Source organism: Ascidiella aspersa, chromosome 1 (assembly GCF_963924565.1).
Source record: "Ascidiella aspersa chromosome 1, kaAscAspe10.2, whole genome shotgun sequence".
Taxonomy (NCBI): Eukaryota; Metazoa; Chordata; class Ascidiacea; order Phlebobranchia; family Ascidiidae; genus Ascidiella; species Ascidiella aspersa.
Genome location: NC_139447.1, coordinates 40380515 through 40401863, shown reverse-complemented (window position 1 = coordinate 40401863; position 21349 = coordinate 40380515). Strand labels below are relative to the sequence as shown.

The 21349-nt window shown below is 35.6% G+C and overlaps 4 protein-coding genes across 4 annotated transcripts in view; 3 read left to right on the top strand and 1 right to left on the bottom strand.

Moving 5' to 3' along the window:
- The first annotated feature begins 575 nt into the window (after positions 1–575).
- LOC146170503 (protein EFR3 homolog B-like) lies at positions 576–4565 on the top strand. Its single transcript, XM_083390927.1, has one exon. It carries the CDS (start codon positions 604–606, stop codon positions 2959–2961), a length of 2358 nt encoding a protein of 785 aa, XP_083247053.1. The 5' UTR covers positions 576–603; the 3' UTR covers positions 2962–4565.
- LOC146170502 (endothelial differentiation-related factor 1-like) lies at positions 3065–5575 on the top strand. Its single transcript, XM_083390935.1, has one exon. It carries the CDS (start codon positions 4599–4601, stop codon positions 5046–5048), a length of 450 nt encoding a protein of 149 aa, XP_083247061.1. The 5' UTR covers positions 3065–4598; the 3' UTR covers positions 5049–5575.
- Positions 5546–8674, top strand: LOC146170501 (cAMP-regulated phosphoprotein 19-like). Its single transcript, XM_083390942.1, has 3 exons — positions 5546–5675; positions 6712–6813; positions 7294–8674. Exons 1-3 carry the CDS (start codon positions 5616–5618, stop codon positions 7474–7476), a joined length of 345 nt encoding a protein of 114 aa, XP_083247068.1. The 5' UTR covers positions 5546–5615; the 3' UTR covers positions 7477–8674.
- A 1592-nt stretch (positions 8675–10266) lies between these two features.
- The window catches only part of LOC146170500 (SCO-spondin-like), a 29422-nt gene continuing 18339 nt past the window's right edge, over positions 10267–21349 (bottom strand). The window contains exons 24-35 of the mRNA XM_083381796.1: positions 21052–21207; positions 19684–19831; positions 18831–18976; positions 18341–18490; positions 17370–17513; positions 16250–16372; positions 14978–15138; positions 13717–13811; positions 13035–13179; positions 12117–12222; positions 11795–11946; positions 10267–10822 (exon numbers count right to left, since the gene is read on the bottom strand). Coding sequence (XP_083237922.1) covers positions 10625–10822; positions 11795–11946; positions 12117–12222; positions 13035–13179; positions 13717–13811; positions 14978–15138; positions 16250–16372; positions 17370–17513; positions 18341–18490; positions 18831–18976; positions 19684–19831; positions 21052–21207 — 1724 coding nt within the window. The 3' untranslated portion in view covers positions 10267–10624. The remainder of the gene's footprint in view (positions 10823–11794; positions 11947–12116; positions 12223–13034; positions 13180–13716; positions 13812–14977; positions 15139–16249; positions 16373–17369; positions 17514–18340; positions 18491–18830; positions 18977–19683; positions 19832–21051; positions 21208–21349) is intronic.

The window sequence follows — 21349 nt, the reverse complement described above, 5'->3', positions numbered from 1 at the left end:
TGATTAGGTTTTTGTGTAGTACTTCAATTTTAGTCGTGACATTTTATGCTGCATAAACATCTCCCTCGCGCAATTTCCAAAGTTTCCAAAACCTGATATTTATAAACACTCTCATGAATTGTTAATACCTTCTCAGTTCCAAGAATTTTACCTAAAAATTACACTGTTTTGTACAATTGTGGATTTATGCATAATTAAAAAATGGGCGCTCTTTCACTATTGTACGTGAAAAGTTATGCAAAAAAAAAAAAATAATAATACCGCATACCATAACGCATATTGTTTGGGTTAGGGTGCGGGTTAGCGTTTGGGTGATGGTGGGTCAAGTAATATTATGTTTATTATTAATAATAACTTGACCCACCCTCATCCAAACGCTAACCCGCACCCTAACCCAAACAATATGTGTTGTGGTATGCAGCATTTGAAGAAAAATTTTTTTTTATTAATTTTTACGTACAATAGTGAAAGAGCGCCAAAAAATGTAGGGCCAAAGGTATGAAGTTTGAGTTGCTCTTGATTGTTATAAATTGTAGACAATTGAATGTAATCATAAATAAAATCTTCAGCTAAAGTGAATTAATTGTTGTTCATAAAGTAAAAATGTCTAGTTGTTCGTGCTGTCCGGCCTTTCGTCCGAGGTACAAACGGTTAGTTGACAACATTTTCCCGTCGTCACAGTCTGAAGGTTTGGTTCGAAGTGAAATGGAGACACTGACTTATTACGCAGTTTCAGCGCCAGAGAAACTTGACAGAATTGGGGACTATTTGGCGCGAAGATTGACGCGAGATATTGCACGTCGACGTGACAAGTCTGTATTCATTGCAATGGAAGCTCTCAACCAGTTGCTACTTGCTTGCCACGCTCAACAGATCAATCTATTTGTGGAAAGTTTTCTTAAAATGGTTGCAACTTTACTTGAATCAGACAATCACAGATTCCTAGCGCTTGGTACCACTTCTTTTGAGAAGTTTTCCAAGATTGAAGAAGATACAGCGTCTTACCATCGTCGCTACGACTTTTTTGTGTCTAAGTTTAGCTCAATGTGCCACAGTCAAGTTGATGACAATGAGATTCGACAAAAGATTCAGCTTCACGGAGTTCATGGATTGCGAGGCGTCATTCGTAAAACTGTGAGTGACGAGTTGCAAGTTAACATCTGGGAAAAGCAGCACATGGACAAAATTATTCCGTCCCTGTTGTACAGCATGCAGAACAACTTCTACTCAAAGCAGCGATCAATAGCCGATGCTGAATCGGCTGAAAACCCTGCTAATCTTGCCGAGGAATCTTTGCGCGAACTTTTATCGAGAGCAGCGTTCTCAAATGTACCAGCAGCGATTTCTCCAGCTCTATCGCACATGGACAGCCACCAACTGTGGGCTCCTGACAACTCGTTTGCAGTTAAAGCATTCAAGATAGTAATGTACTCTGTGCAAGGGCAGTACAGCCACGTTATAGTGAAGCTACTACTTGACCACATCGACACTCATAGCACCGATGACCAGCCGATTAAAGCAAGTATGCTTCAAGTACTTTGTGCAATTATTCCCATCCCAGCTTCCACTGCCATTGGTCCTTCGGTTATTGATGTTTTCAACCGTTTATCTCGTCATCTTAAGATCTCTCTGGAAACAAAGAATCAAACCGACTTTCAGAACGCTTTGATTGAAACGACCGGAGTTTTGTCAAAAGTTGTTCCTGATTATCAAAAACTTGAAGCCATGTCTTTTTTTATTAATCGAGCTTTAGAAGCTGTTTCTGATCACGAACTTAAGGAATCGACGATCACCGATCTAAAGTTTGCAAACCTATTGTTGCGATGTTTGCAGGAAATATCACGAAAGTATCGCTGCAGCAATCTCTCAAATATTTCAGTAAGTTTGCTCGAGCCTCTGTTGAAAATGACTCTACAAGTCGGGCCAAAGGAGCGGCTAATTTGCCAGCAAGTTGTCGTTGTGCTTTTAGACAAACACGAAAACTCGGCCAAGTTAAAGTTCACCGACTCACTCCCAGAAATTGAGCAACTCGGTCTGATTTCATCGAGCCCAACAAAGGCTGACAATGAGTTTATGGACCATCGACTGCAGCATATTTACTGCTGGATATTTGAGTGCTTTAGTCTCGCTGATAACAGAATAGACAACATGCTGTGGCTCTACAAAGCCATCTCAGTGCTGTGCCTCTCCGCAGTTTCAACCGACCTTATCCTTGAACTCACACGGATATCGCTCGCAGCTCAGAGCTTTGCTTTGGAGTTGGTGGCCGAAAACCGACAAAGCGAAATGCAGGTTTACGCAACGCTTATTCTTGCCACCACTGGAGGCAGCATGCTTCTTCTTGCACACCAATCTGCCGTCCCTGAGTTCCAACATTATGTCAGCCAAGTTATGCTCCATCGAAAGTCGTCAGCTCCTCATTTAATGCCCAGTTTTATGCAGAGCACAAGCCAACGTCACTCTAAGTCAATGGACGCTGAAGTTGTGGGTAAAGTTACGTTCTCGGCAAGTTTAATTGCTGATGCTTTAAAGGGGAGAGCAGGGTTCAATGTTGAGAAATTAAGCCAACCACTGACGAGTTATCAAGCCGATACCGTGAGTGCAGATGGACATCGTGGACCGATAGATGTCGAGTCAATCAACATAGAATTCTCACTTCAAAAAGATCTTCCCGTAACAACTGAAGCCGGGGTTAAACCCATCGAAGCAATAACTTACCAATATTTGAAGGGACTCATGCAGCAGCCGCCAATCACGAGGCAGGAACAAATGGAGCGGAACCAGAAGGTTGCTGAACACATTCGTTCGGTTCCCTTCGATCAGCTCATCGCCGAGATGAAACCAGATCCGTGTGTTCTCACTAAAAAGTGGATCAACCAGGTTATGGAGTCCGAGGATTTTGATGCTGAAGATGAAGGTTTGGATGGTTTAAAGTTTCCCGAGATGTACGTCACATATTAACGCTCCAAGGAAATAGGAAATAGCCATTGTATCCTGTTTTTTTGAATGTTAAAAACAATGTTTTTCAAATCTAAATCTAACCTATGCTTTTATTTATTTATCTCGAAGATTGGTTAAAACATTTTTGTCAGAATGTTTTTACATCGTTTGGTTTGGTGTTAAAATATATATTTTTGCTTGTCACTAAATAATGTGTCAACAAAAGATAAAAACTAGTTTTTTTGAGATTCAATTTCCATTTTCTGTTCCAAGGTTTGTGCAATTTATTATTTGTTGAACAAAGTTGAAATTGTTTATTTATTTAGAATGTTTTAGCATTATTTTATTAATTGAATAAAACTGTATAAAACTGCAGATATTATGCTTCCTACTTCAAGTAGCTTTCACATATTAGTTCTTCATAAACAGATGAATTGTTCTTAAGTGTCCTGACTAGGCTTCATGCATTGCCAGTTGTTGTTTAATGGCACATTTGTGCTTCTTAGTGGATTAATCCATTTAAAATATGTTAAGTAATGCAGCATATGCAACTGTACAAGAGGTCTTTGGGGAGCTAGGCTTGGCAAAATCCACAGTTGTTGTCAAATTAAGTAGATTTGTCAGTTTTGTTGGTGTTACTTGATATGACATAGACTTTGTATCCATTGCTGTGCTAATGTTCAAATCGTGTAATGTATCATGTATTTCATTATGCTTTTTTATAGACGCCTCTAAAAATCTAAACTGGTTAATTATAGTTATCCATTATGTTGAAAAATATATATCAATTAGAGTTTTGTTGTATTTAGAAGCAGAAATGCTTAAACACATTTGAAATTTAGTCAAAATGCTAACTCCTGTGTTGTTTAAATACTACACACTTTATTAGTATATATAACTCTATTTTTTACATGAATCATTTCCCTGAAATCTAACCATTTCTCGTTTTCTTTCTCTCTAAAAATTGTCCTACTTAGAAGGGAAAAGTGCTTAGAAATGTGCTGTAATTGAAGAGAATGAGTCGCCCACGTTAGAAATGACACCGTGTTATTTATTTCCTGTATGTGACTAATATTGATAATACCTATTTAAAATATAGTGTTAATTTTGTGCTGCATAAAAAGTTCTTGAACATGTTGTAAGTTTTATAATGTACTAAAAATCACAACTTGCAAGTTTGGGAAGTTTCATTCCACAATGTTCAAGTGAAATTACTATTAGATTGAAAAGCTTTTGATAATATATTCTGTGACACAAGTGCTTATGTAATCTAATGTCTAAAAAGTTATTAATGTTGTTTGTAGCATCATTAAACTTTTTAAACAGGATGTGACATTTTCTTTAGTGTGTATTACACTTACAATAGTTTTTATGCCGGCAAAGAAATATTGACACCACTGTTTCATGTGTTCAACAATGTATTACCTTCTTTAAATTACCTTGCGGTTTGTGTTGTTCTAATACGTTTTACTTATCAAAAAAAGCTTTCATTAAAAGAATACATAACAGGACAAATATTTTAAGAAATATATATTTTATTGAACGGCAAAAAATTCCACTTTCACTTAAATAGTTGTTGTTTTTATATTTATTTGTTCTTCTCACTGTGCTTTCTCATTATGCAGGCTTAAGCCCGATAAAGTTGAAATAAAAGCAAAATGCAGAGCAACACAGATTGGGATTCTGTCACTTACCTCCGCAAGTCCAAGCCGCAGCCAGGAGCAGCAAAATCAAGCCAAGCGGTGAACGCGGCGCTTCGAAGGGGCGAGGACGTCGAGACACGACAGAAATTCGGGGCCGGAGCGAACAAGAAAGCAGTGACGAGCAAAAACACGGCAAAACTCGACCGAGAAACGGAGGAGCTGCACCATGACCGGATTTCACTCGATGTTGGAAAGATCATTCAGAAAGGACGACAGCAAAAGAATCTGACGCAGAAAGAGCTGGCGACGAAAATCAACGAAAAGGCGCAGATTATTAACGAATATGAAAGTGGAAAGGCGATTCCAAACAACCAAGTCATGGGAAAGATCGAAAGAGCAATCGGGATTAAACTTCGAGGAAAGGACAAGGGAAAGCCCCTACCGGCACCCACCCCTAAAAAGTAGAAGCTGCAATCGTTTCAATTTTCCAGCTGGCGGCAAACTAATTAACAACTGTTGATCAAAACCCTAAGAAGATGATTTCATAACAAATGGCGAAAACGGGTTAATTTAGACTCTGGGTAAAGTGTCCTCAAGTAGCTTGTTTTGTTTTGTTTTTAATTTGCTGCACACATGTTCCCCATTTGCTGCTTGGTTTATATTATGCTTAAACGTTCATGCAATGCTAGCTTTATTGTTGAAATTATCTATTTAAACTGTAGTTTTTGTGACAACAAAAAATAATTAAAAAAACTTTGCATGCTTTGAACAAGTAATTAATGTTGTAATATGTAAAAAAATTAATTATAAATTTCCAATTTTAATTGTACATTTGGGTATTTTTTTAATTTGTTAGCTTGCTTCACATTTCGTCCATTTTTTTGCAAGATCTAGGGATGTTGAAGAGTTTGTCGCTTTCATGTTTGTGCCATAGAATGGATTTGAGCAGTTTATTTGGTGATCGCAACCTCCAGTCGTTTGTGTCTTCACAGGGATTTGTAGAATTTTGTAAATTTGTAAAAGTTGAGCAGAATGTCGACAAACGAAGCAGAACCGGCGGAAGTTTCCGAAATCACACAACCGACCTCGGCTGTAAGTAAAAACTAAAGTGTTTGTTGCCAGTTTGTAACAAGTTGAATACCCAGTCTTAACTGTAAAACTAAAAAACTGTAAAACTGCATAACATACCCTTTTATCAATCTGTAATTCTTTAAATAACATTTTCGTACAATATTTGCAAAAACATTATTTTTATTCTTTGTTTTACAAACCTGCTGAGCTGGTTTAATTGTATTACATGTTTTAATAGACTTTTATGTAAATCAGTTTTAGCAAATCGCAAGCATTCTGATTTGAAGTGAATATAGAGAATCTATTTCCCAATAAACATGGTTGCTAGATCTACTCTGTCTTTTTGAACTGTCAGCTTTTTAATAGACCTCCAACAAATATGATGAAAAATTCATCTTACAACATTGCCGTGCAGTAATTGCATTGTATGATTGGTTATTACTAGTCAGTCTGAAAACCAGATGTACATTCGATTGGTTTATCTTATTTTAAATATTCCATAATATATAATGATATGATAAGACTGTTTATGCCCATCCTCATGCGGTGTTTAAGGACAAAAGTGAGTGAGGTAGTTCGCTAATTTCACTTGTGCGATCATTTTATTAGATTTAAGTATTGCTCGTTGAAAAGCACTGAAATATTGATTTTGTAAAAACAAATTTGGCATGATAAGAACTATTAAAACCAATTTAATAATTAAATCATTAAAACTTTGAAAAATCATTTAAACTAACAAATATGATTAACTGCAAAATGCAAATGCAATTAACACCAACTCGCCTGCTAGCCCTTAAGCATTAATTGTTGTTATCCAAACTACTCCGCTCAATTTCTGTAGGTACGACATTTATCTTATTCTGAAAGCATAAGGTCGACATTGATCAATTAAGCAAGCTTATCACACAAATGGTAAAAATCTTATGTATTTAACATTCCAGGAAACAAATTCAACAATTATAATGTTTATCTTTAGCTAAAAGTGTATTTTTTGCCCACAGTCTGGTGTGCTCAAATGAACTTACATTTTAAATTATTCCTAACCTTCTTGTTCCAGGATATTGAACGGCAGCAAGAAAAGTTGCTTCAGAGTAAATATGGAAACATGAAGCCTAAGGCAGGATCAAGCTTTGCTCAAAGAAGACTTAACCAGAAAGGAGTATGATTTTTATAAATATCTTAATATACTACAAATTTATGTCCTTACTCCCAATTCCATTTCTATTCTTTGCTATCAAACTTGTCTATTTTTTAGGTTGTTTTTCAATAATAATGTTAAAACAACTTAAAATGTTTTCCTCTAATTACGCAGTTTTAAATTTAAATGGTTTGAAATTCATCAATATGTAAGATGCAACAGTGCGCTATCGTTGCTCTCATTTTTACCCCAAATAAAACTTAATTTTGGAATTAATTATGTTTTCTTTCTTTGAAATAATTAAGGTAAACTAAAATACTGAAAAGTGTGTCTTAAATATTATATCTGAATTGCATCTTTTTCCATATCTTAAAAAAAATCAAGGTAAAAACAAATAATTTTTATTGACCCCTACAGCGATTCAAATTGAAGCATTTGAGCTTGGTTTGTTTTAAACTAACAAATAAACTTCAATTTTAACTGGCACTTATAACTTTTCAGAACAAGTATTTTGACTCTGGGGATTACAACATGGCCAAGGCCAAGATGGGGCCTTTGGGGCCACAGAAAGTCACCCCCAAGCAGCTGAACCAGGTGACCGGGGACCACATGCCGACCCCCGATGAACTCCCCCGCGTCAGGAAACCGTCTCAAAGCAGCCTCGTCGTATCACATTCCTCATAACTCAACAAAAAGGTGTTGGGCTGCCATCGTGTGACTAGATTTAAAAGTTGCTTTACAACTGCGAGAAACGATTTAAACGTTTACGTGACTTTAAAAAAACTTTAAACCTTTAAAAATATTGTTTTTTCAGTAAATAGTTTTTTAATTGCTAAAGTGTTAATGGCATTTTTAAGCATTAAATCTCAATTGTAAGCAACTTTTTTATTTTGTTACATTTCTTTCGGCGGCCATCTTTCCACGTGACTTTATTTCTGTCTCTTACAAAAGATCTCAAATGCCGGAGCAAACCTTGGCTGGTTTTTATTGTTTGTTGCCAATTTTGCGAAGCGTTTCTGCAATTACAAACACTTTACAAGTAATTTGGAGCAGAATAAACTGTATTTCTATGTTTATACGCTGGTCAGTTACTTCTCGTAAATTAAACCAAAATTTTCCCAATGTTTTAACTTTGTTTGTACATACATTGGTCACATTGTTTAGGATAAATTTTGATAAAAGTCTCGTAAAATCTTCCATCCAAACGTTTTTATGTTGTACTGCCAGAATAAAGCTCCACTGATGTACAAGGAATACTTGACTTTCCTTCTTATTTTGCTATTCTTCTGTAAATTTGAACCAAAATTTTCGTTAAAAAATGAAAAGTTGTAAAAACATTTATTATTATTTTTTTTAGTGGTGATTTGGGAAACTTTTATTTGTAACCCAGGTGAAAATGTGTTCTGTGAAGTTGGGCTGAAAATGTGTCAACTTACTCAAATTTTGTGGTGAAAAGTGCTTTGGCACAACAAGTTAACTGAACAAAATAATTTTGAAGTTGCTTTATGTGTTTTTAGCCCAACTGGCATTGTTGTCTTCTGAACCCTGATCTATTTTTGTACATATTTGTGTGTATTTATATTGTGAAAATAATAGGTCATTTCTTACAACGAATTTACTCAAAACGTACAATTCTATTCACATTGGCTTGATTCCTAAAACATCAAAAATGACATTTCATAGAAAATGTGTTTTGTGTACATTTTTGTAATTATTTTCATTCTTCGCCATTTTTGGTCTTTCCACACTTAAGTTTTTGAAATCTCAATTGTAAACAGCGTTTGTTTGTGTCGGCCATTCTTCATGTGGCTTGTTTCTGTCATTACCACCCCACAATTTTTGCAAGTTTTTTTTCACGGACAATATATTGATGTTGTTAACATTTGTTGTTTGTTGAGATGCAGTTAAATAGTGAGGAGCAGTTCCAATTTCAGCCAGAATTTGAATTAAACAAAATCGTTTGACGAAAATGTAAATAAATTCATAGGTTTTTAATTGGCCGACAGTAAAAACTAAAGTTTTTTTTATATATATAACAATATTTTGGTTAAAATTTACTAAAACTCGTGTACGTCAGAATTTTAAATAATTTACAAAAATGTGGAGAAATATGGCATATCTAGTTCTGTTTGGGAGTGAGAAGCAGTTCGATTTTTACCCAGAATTTATAGGATTTTAACATTTAGCAGATGTTAAATGACAAGTTAAAAAAAAATGTTTTATTTAAGTTAGGTTATATTGTTTGCTGAACTAGACAAAAGTTAAATAAATCAAACGTTTTAATTTAGTAAACAGTGAAAATAAAAGGTCTGTTGGATGTATATGGCTCGAATCTACTAAAACTGACCAATACGACAACATTTTGGTTCCGTACTTTGCAAAATTAAATGTGAGAAATATGGCCCATCTGTCCAAAAACTTTTTTTTTTTCACCAGTTTAAATTAAACTATTTTTTCTTAACACGAGCTTTTAACACCGTCTTAAACTGCTTTACTGTAAAATCTGTTACAATTAAAAAAATGGGGGTTGAGGTGAATTTGGGACAATTCGAAACCAAAAGTTTTGATAAAGGCTAATTAAAAAAACTGGCAAGGCTATATTGTTGCCATTTATTCGATATCAGGGGTTTACAAAAATACCCTTTTGATGAAATGACAACCAAACTTCAGCAACCGGTTTGAACCACCTTAACTGGTTTGCGCAAGAATTTGAGAAGATTTTTCGCACAAAAATTCTGAATAAACCTGTCAGATTTTTAATCAAAATTGTGCTTCCCTTTTGTTGCTGGCTTGTAGGTCAAGATTGTGTTGTTGAAAACATACTTGGCATTTGTTAAAGAACATATTTTTTTTAGGAACCATATAACCAATTTGTATTGGAAAAATATTTTGGTAATTAGCGGCACATGCATGCCTGTTAAAATAATTACATCTTATTCGATTGATGCTGAAGTGATAAATGTTTCACTTTGGTTTCCCCTTTCCTTGCTGGGCCGGTCTGGCAAATCCAGTGACAACTGACCAGTTAATACCCGACGCAGCCACTTCTCCGCTAGTTCAGTATAATTCTACTGTAACGGAACGATATGAACGCCACACTTACGTGTTTGTGCGGAGCTGTTGTGAACTGTATTCATTGAAAGCGATCTATGCTAAATTTTTCGAATGTAGGCTACAACAAATATGTAAGAGCCTGACAATATGCACTTTGAATGCAATGACAGTTTGTTTAGTTTCAATTCAGTTGAGTTTCCGATTTTAGTTTAGATAGCACGATGGTCAATGTCTCACCTGATAAAACATAGGCCTACGCAAGTTAGACATGACTTTGACAATGTTAATCACAGAAAAATACAACTAAAATAATTTATTGAATGAGGCTAACATTACGATTTCACGCTTCCTAAACAGGTCCTGAAAGTATTCACGTCGACTGTGACCAAGTTCAAGGTCTTCAACAAAACATTTCTCGCTCTTTAATGAATTGTTTTATTACGTTTTTGAAACAATCACCGTCTAGATTGCAGCTTTGAAAACCGCGCGTCATCATTGTTACATTTCGAACGTGGCATTATGATGTCACAATATAAAAAGAAATATCGAAATTGTCTACTTTGTTTTGACAACTTGAGAAGGTATTTGGTTAAAATTATCCGTGGCAAGAAACAGACAAAGTGACAACAATTCTTATAAAACCTTTTCACGTTAAATGAAAACCATTATGCAAGATGAACCAACAACATCCAATTAAGCTAAACGAATGAAAATTGAAAATCGCGACAAAGCACTTGAGTGTAGTATACGAGGCGGGAGCATATGGGAAGGATGTTCCCTAGCATGAGGGCAAGGTACCGCTGGCTATAGTGGTTCCAGTGACCTGATTGATCCAGTCGTTGTAGTAGGAGACCCTGGTGTACATGCCTGGCCTGCCTTGGATCCCACAGTTCCTGTCGCCGAATGACGTAAGCCCAGCAACGAACCAACGGCAAGAAGCGCATCTCTGGCACATCAGCGGACCTCCACTGTCGCCCTGCAACCGTATCATTATGTTTACAACGTTACAACATATTCCAGTCTCTGCAACCTTATTATAACATTATAACGGTATTCAAGCTTTTGTAACGTTATTACATTTTTTACAAGGTTATTCAAAGTCTGCAACAATATTCCAACATTTGCAACGTTATTGTGACATTTGTAACTAAAATCAAGGTTAATTTTCATAAGTGATTGGAATAAGTAATAAGATATTGAGTCACTACTAAAGGTTGTTAAAAGAGAGATTTGTGTCAGCAAAACTCAATATCAAATAAAAGAAAACAACTCTTTTCCTCGAAAAATCCTTGCGGTCATTTGCAACAATGAGTTGTACCGGCCCTGTACATCGTCACAAATTGATCAAACTCACTGTTGACTTTACTTTCTCGAGCAAGACGTTTATTGGACAGAACGACAATCAGTATACGGCGTATAACCATGCACACCAAGTGCTCACATAAGGCTAGGCTTGACTCTAACCAACTAGATTGCAAACCGTCCTGGGTCCGATTCTCTCGGCATCCACCCGACGAATGCCGACATTATGTACAACGCAGCTAGACCACAAGATATGAGCAAGAAATATGTGGCGTCGTGAAAACAATACCCCATGGAAAGCGAGTCGGCAGGTGCACACGAGGTAAAAAAGTCAATCAACAACTAATAATAAAAAGACTCGTAGCGATGACCTTCCTTAAATTGTATTTTTGCCTATTTAACAATGTAAATGCCAAATATTTGTCTCTGACAAATGGGTCAGCGGTTCCCGCTACCGCTCAATAGTTCAACATCACAATGGCGAGGCTAAACAATCCAAGAAAAAAATTGCCAAAAATGCGCAAAAAACACCAAACGAGAAAAAATCGGGTTTACTTAAACCAAACAAAAACATATTCTGGGAAATGCAAGACTCAACAATTCAGCACAAAATGGCTCCGGTAATGTATCTGTTGTACCCACTCACCGAGCATGTGTCAACCCCGCCAGCGATCCTTCCTGCACAGATGTGCTTGTCGTTGGAGTCACTCCTCGAATATCCGTTGTTGCAAATGGTGATGTTGAGAATTCGCAAATCAACCTCGAGTAACCTCTGCGAGATGTCCGTGTTGACGGCCACTGAAACAACATGGTTCCACTTAATGCCATCCATTTCACAAGGTGTGGTGAAAATTGAATTAAGCAAGCTTTATTTCAATTCACCCCTCGTTTATACCAATACCAACTAGCCGGTGGTAAGGTTCGAACTCACGACCCTCGAAAGGAGCGACCTCAACTTTGTTACTTACGGATTCCCCATCCTGCAGCGATGCACATTGTGTCTTCCACAGCTTCTTCTCCCTTCGGAAGACAGATCGGTCGAACGTACGTTCCGATCAGAACCGGTGTTTTAAGCTGCATCAATAAAACGCGCGCGGTAATGCACTGTTACATCATACATACAAATCTTTGTAAATGGCCGGACTTGTCTAATCCTAAATGGGTAATAAGGTAGCACTATTTAACAACCTTTCTCACAACCGTCAAGGCTATAATGAAAGCCATTAAAATGCAAGTAGAAGCACAAGCGCTAGTGAAGGTGATGAGAATAATAAACATACAAGCCACTGGATTTTATGGAGTTAAGAAAATGTTTCCTGACGTTAAGGTTTGCATTTTTCAATGACATCTCCCGCTCCCCTTGTTGTTAAAAAATAAGTATTGTATCACTTAAAATTTAGTAATCGTAAAAAATCTAATAATTGAAAGACCAAATAGCTCATTTCATTATGAACGAAGCCTCTTTGCTTCTTTAATTTGTTTTACATCAACCAGTAATAATTACTATAACATTCATATCAGTATCATACAAAATTCGTGATGTACACAAGTAGTTTATTGGTTTGTTATCATTCACCTCAATGAGAACGATGTGCCAGGTTAATAGATTTCTATTCAAATTGATTGAGTGAACCCTCTAGAACTTTTGCACGAAATAAACCTTTTTAATTGCGAAGAAGTTTTATTTTGTTCAAAACAGTAAAAAAGTGTCAGTAAATAACTTGTAAAGATGTTGCGAAGATCTTATTAAAACTTCCTCACTAAACCTAAGGGTTTCGAATATCCGGACAAGTCATTTGTAGACCAAGTTTTTGCACAAGTTTTTACACAAGTTTTTGCACAAGTTTTTGCACAAGTTTTTGCAGAAGGCAATTGCTTGAACTCACCCTGAGCAATGCGATGTCGTTGACAGGAAACTGGTAGTTGGAATGTAATTTGACTAAATCCACAGTCCGGTTCTGGACGTGGACTGCACGATCTTGGTACAAGAGTCCGCCAAATATGATGTAGATTGATGACGTGGCAATCCCCCTTGAAAGTAAAATACACTCGTGAAATATAAAGTATGGATGTCTGGAGTGTATTTTTCAGCATCTTTTAACGCTACATTGTAAAACGAAAGTTAACAAAACAACCCATTTCTCGTGTCATTATTTCGCCGGGCGGGAGTTAGGACCGTTAAGACTTCTAATCTCCGCCAGACACTAATTCCTACATGTATACACGATTCCGCGAATGACGCAGCCATAGAAAATCGCGCTTTACAAAAGCCTGGAAGTTGTAGATGGATAACAATTCGTGTTTTTTTTTTGTTTTTTTGATTTGTTTGATGCAACTTTTTATCCGGGCGGCGATAATTATCCGTTTGAAAAAGGCTTGGTTGCCTCACATTTATATAGAAAAAATATCCATATTAATCATTTACTGGTTCGGAATTACCACGTTTTTACATTTTCTATCATATTTTTCCCCCCAAAAAATTGCAAAACGAAAGTTAAGTAGTAATAAAAATTATTTTTCTGTTTTCAAAATATCTGCTGTAGTTGGAAAATGCAATGTTCTACTTACTGGAAGCAATGCGCGGCTGAAAGAACCCACTTGTTGTTGATCAGGTTTCCTCCACACAAATTTTTTTGATTATTTTTGACGAAGGTAATTTGAGCCTGAAAGAAACGTTGGGGGTTTTGGAAGTTGTAACCTTTAGCCTATGTTAGAAGTGATATAATACATAAACTGATGCTACTAGGTATAGTAATAATAAATAAATAAACAGCTCCTCTGGTTAACAATTAGAATTACCAGAGAAGCTGTTTTTTAATTATTATTCATTTACATTTGACATGTTGAAAATAGGCAATTTTGCAAAAAATCAGAACATTAAGGCAAGCAAATTGTTCACACGAATTGAGTAAATTACGCCATTAAAACCATTTATTAAATGCCGTTTACAACACTGGCTGGTAGAAAAATCCACTTTCAAAAAAAAAAAAAAACTAATCACGTTTTTTGCTCAATCACGAAACTATTCATGTACATCTGGAGATTTTATATGAATTAATTACTGTTGTGTGACTTTCATACAAATAGAAGATAAAAAACATCTATAAGTCATTAAATAACTAACAAGAGAAATAGTAAACAGCTGAAATAATTGTTTTGATACATCATACATTGGTTCAGTTGCAAATATCAACGACAACTCATAAAAACAACATTTTTTTAAGACAAGGGCAAAATTGGAGGAAATAATTAAACACTGATTTTTTTTCGTTAATCGTCGGACTTAACAACTCATAAAAAAAATCAATTCGAGTGGATTTGTGAAAAAGTTCATTCGTCCACTTTAGAAACAATGGAAACTTGTAAAATTAATTAATTTGTTGTGGTTCAAAGGCTCGTATATTAACTTCGGCCACCAAGTGCTTCAATATTTTGCTATCGCGTTCAACCTGCCTATTGATTGGCATCACGGTTACTATTATTTACGATTTAATATAATTTTATATACTTTTTTAACCTGAACTAAATAGCCATATGAGATACTTAGATAAAAAAAGAAAATCTCCAAAATTGTAAAATTATCTTTTCGCGTTGTGGCCACTAAAAGCAAGAAATTAGCAAATTACAGTTTAAAAACTTAAAGTAAGTTCTGTATAGCAATATACTTACATTAGTGAGTTAAAAATAATAAAAAATCAATTCAAACTTTTTGGTGAAGAAGTTTTCTACACGTATGAGTTTATTCATATACATTTTAAACGGTAAAAAAAACTTCACCTTATAAGTGACCAAGCAGTAATTTCTGCTGCGATTTCAACAATCAACTTACCACCCAGGGCCACTGCCTAGCCTTCGCGTCCCTCCCTCCAACAATCCTCCCAGTGTTCGCGTTGTTGCCGCAAGTGAGCCCGGGTTCAGCTGCGTCAAGGTCACAGCACGAGTAGGATCGAACCGAGTAGCGGGTGACGTAGCGGGGAGCAACGCAAACACCTGGACACAAGTGTTGGAAACATGAACTAATGATCACAACAGATATAAATTGCTCTTCTGGTGTAAACGAAGTATAAACCGACGTTTCGTCAGCAGATACCAACTGACCTCATCAGGGTTAATAATTAAAACGAGAGTGCGTTAGCCATCTTATATACTAAAAGTATAACATAAAAAGACTACAGATTAAAAAACCGTCGCTGAAGTATGCAATAAGATAAGTTTATACTTTTTCAGTATATAAACTGGATAGCATATTCTCGGTTTAATTATTAACCCGGATGAGGTCAGCTGGTATCTGCTGCCGAGACGTCGGTTCATAACTTCATTTACACCAGAAAAACGATTTTTATCTATTGTTGTGTTTCCTGGTGGGCAAATTCTATTTTTAAGTAATCACAAAATTTGTTGATTCAACACACAAAGAAACAATATAGTAATGTAATAAGAGAAACATAAAAGGTCTTAACCATTTAAAAAGCTCATACCTATCTTAGAAAACAAAAGTTTTACTAACCGAAACAATATAAAAAAACTATATAAACTCGAGATTTTTTTGTTTTAAATCATTCTTTCGATTTTGCTTTTAAGCTAATTGTAGTTTTATCTTAAATTGAGTTGCTTTTAAATTCCGTATTGCATACATAATGTTACCAACGAAGTACTTTTTTCTAAAATTCTATTTAATGCAAAACTTTTTTTTGCCATTAAACGTTTAAAGTTCCAGACAAAATCGCACAGAAATAGTTTGAATCCGAACACGATTATACCAATACATAAACTATACCAGCCATTATGGGTAAATAACCCCCAGAAGAACTATATTGAAAACAATGGCGCTAAAATCTTGTTGATTTTTTTATAGCAACAAAACGGGTTGTCAATATTTGCCACAAATATGGGAGAACATATGTGATAATAATACTTGACCGATCAACCCAACCCAATCGCTACCTCACACCATAACCAAAATAATGTTACTAATTCCCGAACGAATAGGTGGTAGGATTCCAGAGCAGCGCCAAAACAATATAGGCCCATATAAAGACACAGTTTAAACTGAAAGAAACATGAACTTAGATTTAAACAATGTCCCCTCGAGGTGACTTACTTTGCGGACAAGCAATGTCCTGGCAATCTTCATATTCTCTTGTCTCCACACCTGAAACAGTTCTCTTGCGATATCTCGTACCATCACCGCAAGTCCGGCTGCATTTGCTCCACGACTCTCCGGCTGGAAAACACAACATTCCTAAATATTAAAATCTAAAACTATATTTTGCTGTGAGTTGACTTAGAACCCGAGTAGGACAGGACTGGGAAACCAGGTAGTTGTTCTGAGTCCATTAACAGCAAAATTAAACGACTTTGTTAAGAAAAAAACTATATCCAAGTAAATTGAAAAAACAGTAATGAAGGTGGTAGAAATAAAGAAATCTAGGTATGCAGTAATATTGTGCTTTTATTCGCAATATATGTTTGCTCTATTATTCAACAATTTAAAATTTATTCAGAGAAAAATACTTAAAACAGTTGCTTTGCTTTTCTGTGAAAAAAAAAATGGTTTTCATAGAAAAACCAAAACCTCATAATGGAAAATGAACCAATTGTCGAGCCTCTTTAAACGACGAATGCCGAACTCGGGGGCGCGGCATAATGTTTTAACTCCAACGTTGCCAAAAACATTGTTAGTTGCTGATGTTTTCGTCTAATTTTGTAAAAACTTTGGTAGTCTTGTCTCGCTTCGCTTGTTTTGAGGATTTTTATCCTAATTGAACCCGATGGGCACATTTGTGCGGAATGGTGATGGACAGAAAGCTTAGAATGGTGTTTATCCAAACTTTTTAAAAGTGGTTAGAATCAGACGTTTTTTTGTAAAATACCTTACCAAAGTGATTTTTCACCTTCAAGTCCAAATCAGTAGAGGATGTTATGTTATATAGTTAGTTACTGAAACACACAGTCACATAATATGTGGTTAGTTATTCACTACTTATTGCACGTTTGTTTATGTGTCAGTGAGATCATAAGTCACTTCAGAATTAAAAAAAAAAATAATGAAAAATTATAAACAGTTGTTATTTTCGTTTCTACTTTGACCTGATGAAGCACGGTTGTGCGAAAGCTTGTCGAGCATTCAATACAATTTTTCTTTATATATAACCACCTGAATACCTTATTTAAAATTAAAAAAATACGTCCATTTACAAAGATAGTTATTTTCAACTCACGTAAATCGCAAATGCTGTAGCAGCTCCCGGATTCCTGTGATTGACCGACACACCCGGTCTTGGAACACACGCGGTTTCTGGCTCGCGTCCCAGTTCCGCAAGTCACGCTACAAGGCCCCCAGTCTCCCCACACGCTCCACTCAGCTGTGAGTAAAAGTAGGTGGTTATAGCACGACATGAAGATGGAAGAAACACCCTTCGGTACAAGACTAACGGTATAATTTGTAGCCTAATTTGTAGCCTAGCATTTAATTTTCACTTAGCGTTTGATACAGAACAATTTTGTTTGTACTGAATCTAAACCAGGAGACAGCTCACGGTGCTTTGCTGTCTTTCTGGAAATGCCGGACATTGTTAAACGTTTTGACTTCGTAGATTGTTTTGATGTTTCGAATAAAATCATATCTATCTATCTATCTAACTAATTTGTTTTTTAAAACACAAATAAAAAGGCTTATCTAAAAATAACAACTATAGTGGTAGCAACTTCAATTTAATGAACGCCCAATTATAAAATGTTCGTAATCAAACATTAATATTTATCGAATGTAAAATTATGCAATTTACACTTTTTCTATTATTTTCCACTTTTTACGCGATTTTTTTAACCTCTTGTTATTTATAACAAAAATATACCAAACACAACAAGCTAAATTGGAACACCGGCTCTAGTTGTAAATCCCAGATTGGATTAAATTATAAACTTGAACCACGCTGGTCTATTTATGTGCTGGTAACAAACGATGTCGCTGGTCTAGAATCCTACAACAACGAACATTATTTGGGTTAGGGTTTGTGTTAGGGTGGGTCAAGTATTAATATTAAATAATAAACATAATAATACTTGACCCACCCTTAGGCTACACAAACACTGACCGACACCTTAACCAGAACACTGTTCGTTGCTTAGTTGTTTGAACGCTTCTAGGTTCTAGAGCAGCACCTGAATGTTTTATGTGAGTTTTACTTACTCGGGCAAACTGCGAGGTTGGAACAAGTTCTGAACGACTCTGTATCTCCAAGACACTTGGTGTCAGTCGGACAGGTTCGGCTTCGTCTTTGGGAGCCAGAATCGCAAGTTTTACTGCAACCCGTCCAAGAACTCCACGCCGACCAAGTTCCTACACGTAAAACAAAATTATTCGGAAACATCGGATGTGGTTAACGAATTTATTGAATATTGAAGCTTCTAAACGCAAAAAGCATCAAGAAACTCTGGAAAAGGAACAAGCTATTAAAATAAATTTAATTCAATTCAAATCAAAGGCCTCAAATTATTGTTTGAATTATGTATTTAATTGATATGGGGCAATATTTTGGACAAATTCGATCAAAAATAAAGCAACCAAACTGTGGGTTGGTTCTGAGCAAGGTTGAGTATTTTGTTAATTGAAACATATTAACCTAAGTAATCTATTTAATTTGTTACAACACGATTTAAAAAATGTATATTCAGCTTACCACATATTACACAAAAGTTGCATGATTTTTTGCAGTATATCTCGAAGAAGCTTGCTTTATACTGGCCGTTGCATTGCGCAACTTCCTGCTGGCAGTAAGTAGGGTAGGAATCTATGCAGGCACCACCCGAGCCCGAGGTTGCACAACTAAAAAGCAACAAAATATCAACTTTTAGGAACGTCTATGAACAAGATTAGGAAAAAATGTTGGCTATATTTAAATAAATCTACGAAAAACAGGTTGTATTAAAATATTATTTTATTTCGAAAACACTTTTTATTAAATAGCCAGCGCCGGAAAGGTTGCCACAGGTCAGGACACTTTAAAAAGTGGCACAAGCCAACGGTATAGGCTTTAAATCATTCCAAATCAAGGATAAACAAATAACAATTGTAATAAATTGTTCGATGGTTGCTTAAACAGTTTTGAGCTGTAGAAAAATTGTTACATTTAAAGAGAATGTGAATCGTACCACATACGCCCTGCGAAATATTGTGGCCCTAGACAAGGGTGCTTAAACTTATTTACTGTAGACCCCTATTTTTTTTGCTTCGCGTGAATCACGGCAGGCAAGGAATTTTGTCTTAAATTGACGTCATAATACAACAAGACTTCAAATCATTTCGGACCAAAAAAAAAAAACTGAAATGGGGTTTAAATACATTCAGTGCAAAACTGTTTTATTTTTAAATATTTTTTGTAAAAAACAAATTGTTTAATTATACGATAATATTTCAACCCAGCATTCATGGACACCCTAAAACTAGCCCACGTGCCCCCAAAGGGTCAATGGACCCCAGTTTAATAATCCCAGCCCTAGATTCTGGCATCTCCAGCAAACCTATCGACTTACGGGCAGACGGTTGGATGTAGGCAGTCCTTTTCGTCATAGTCGAATCCCTGGCAAGCCGAAGATCCACAAACACGTGTTCTCCTGTGCGTTCCTCTGCCGCAAGTGGCCGAACAAGCGCCCCAACTTGTCCACGAACCCCAACCGGCGCCTAAACATCAATCAATCAATCAATCAATCAATCAATCAATCAATCAATCAATCAATCAATCAATCAATCAATCAATCAATCAATCAATCAATCAATCAATCAATCAATCAATCAATCAATCAATCAATCAATCAATCAATCAATCAATCAATCAATCAATCAATCAATCAATCAATCAATCAATCAATCAATCAATCAATCAATCAATCAATCAATCAATCAATCAATCAATCAATCAATCAATCAATCAATCAATCAATCAATCAATCAATCAATCAATCAATCAATCAATCAATCAATCAATCAATCAATCAATCAATCAATCAATCAATCAATCAATCAATCAATCAATCAATCAATCAATCAATCAATCAATCAATCAATCAATCAATCAATCAATCAATCAATCAATCAATCAATCAATCAATCAATCAATCAATCAATCAATCAATCAATCAATCAATCAATCAATCAATCAATCAATCAATCAATCAATCAATCAATCAATCAATCAATCAATCAATCAATCAATCAATCAATCAATCAATCAATCAATCAATCAATCAATCAATCAATCAATCAATCAATCAATCAATCAATCAATCAATCAATCAATCAAAAAAAAATGTTTAGGTTCACATATAAGTAGGTCTCGCGATACAGGGATTGCGATGCATTGAGTTAGACCAGTCGTCGGCAAAGCGGCCAAAATGTGGGCCTTTGAGCAATTTTCAGTGGGCCGTTGTTTTTTTCAATATTACAGTTTTGTCATGTAGTTGTGGGCCGCGTGATAGCAGTACATTCACTGTATTTTTTTTTTAAATATTGTGGCTAAGAGTTTTTTTTACTTAACCTTAATGTTGCCACCCCCTCAATAACTATACTTTATTAAATCGTTTTATGTCCAAAGACGCTACGCATACTATGGCATGTTGCGCCGTGTGGCTCATAAACGTTACAAAAGTAAATTTTCGTTAAATGACGCTATAACATTTTTGTATAACTTAAGATTTTTTCAAATTAAGTGTTTTATGACGTAACTTTGTGACGTCTTCATTTCACGTAGTTGGCCTTCTATAGATATTAAAAAAGATTTTTGGCCGCGACAAAAAAGTTTGTCAACTACTGAGTTAGACTTTAGTAAACAGTTTACATATTTGAGGGTTTGTGTAAAATTGATATTAAACAGATTGTACTTTAAAACTTGTATAAGGCATTACCAGGGCAAGCTTGTGCATTGCATGTTTGTTGATCTGTAGTGCTTCCTTCACAACCAACATCTCCAGGACTTCCGTTGTTACAAGTTCTTGTCCTTGACTTTGTTCCTCCCCCGCAAGTTTTAGAGCAATCTCCAAAGGAAGTCCAATTGTTCCAAACTGAAAATATTGAAATTAATAAGAATAAAACTTCTGAGATGGAATAGTGTTTTTAGTGCTCACGTTCGGTTAGGTTAGTTAAATTTTAAGTCAGCAGTTATTTTAGGGACAAGGAAAGATTAAATAGTTCTTACGTATGAAA

Bases quoted from the DNA above. Each gene is read 5' to 3' on its own strand.
- LOC146170503 (XM_083390927.1), top strand. From the start codon at position 604: ATGTCTAGTTGTTCGTGCTGTCCGGCCTTTCGTCCGAGGTACAAACGG.
- LOC146170502 (XM_083390935.1), top strand. From the start codon at position 4,599: ATGCAGAGCAACACAGATTGGGATTCTGTCACTTACCTCCGCAAGTCC.
- LOC146170501 (XM_083390942.1), top strand. From the start codon at position 5,616: ATGTCGACAAACGAAGCAGAACCGGCGGAAGTTTCCGAAATCACACAA. The intron at 5,676-6,711 runs GTAAGTAAAAAC...TTCTTGTTCCAG, and splicing joins TCACACAACCGACCTCGGCT to GATATTGAACGGCAGCAAGA. The intron at 6,814-7,293 runs GTATGATTTTTA...ATAACTTTTCAG, and splicing joins GAAGACTTAACCAGAAAGGA to AACAAGTATTTTGACTCTGG.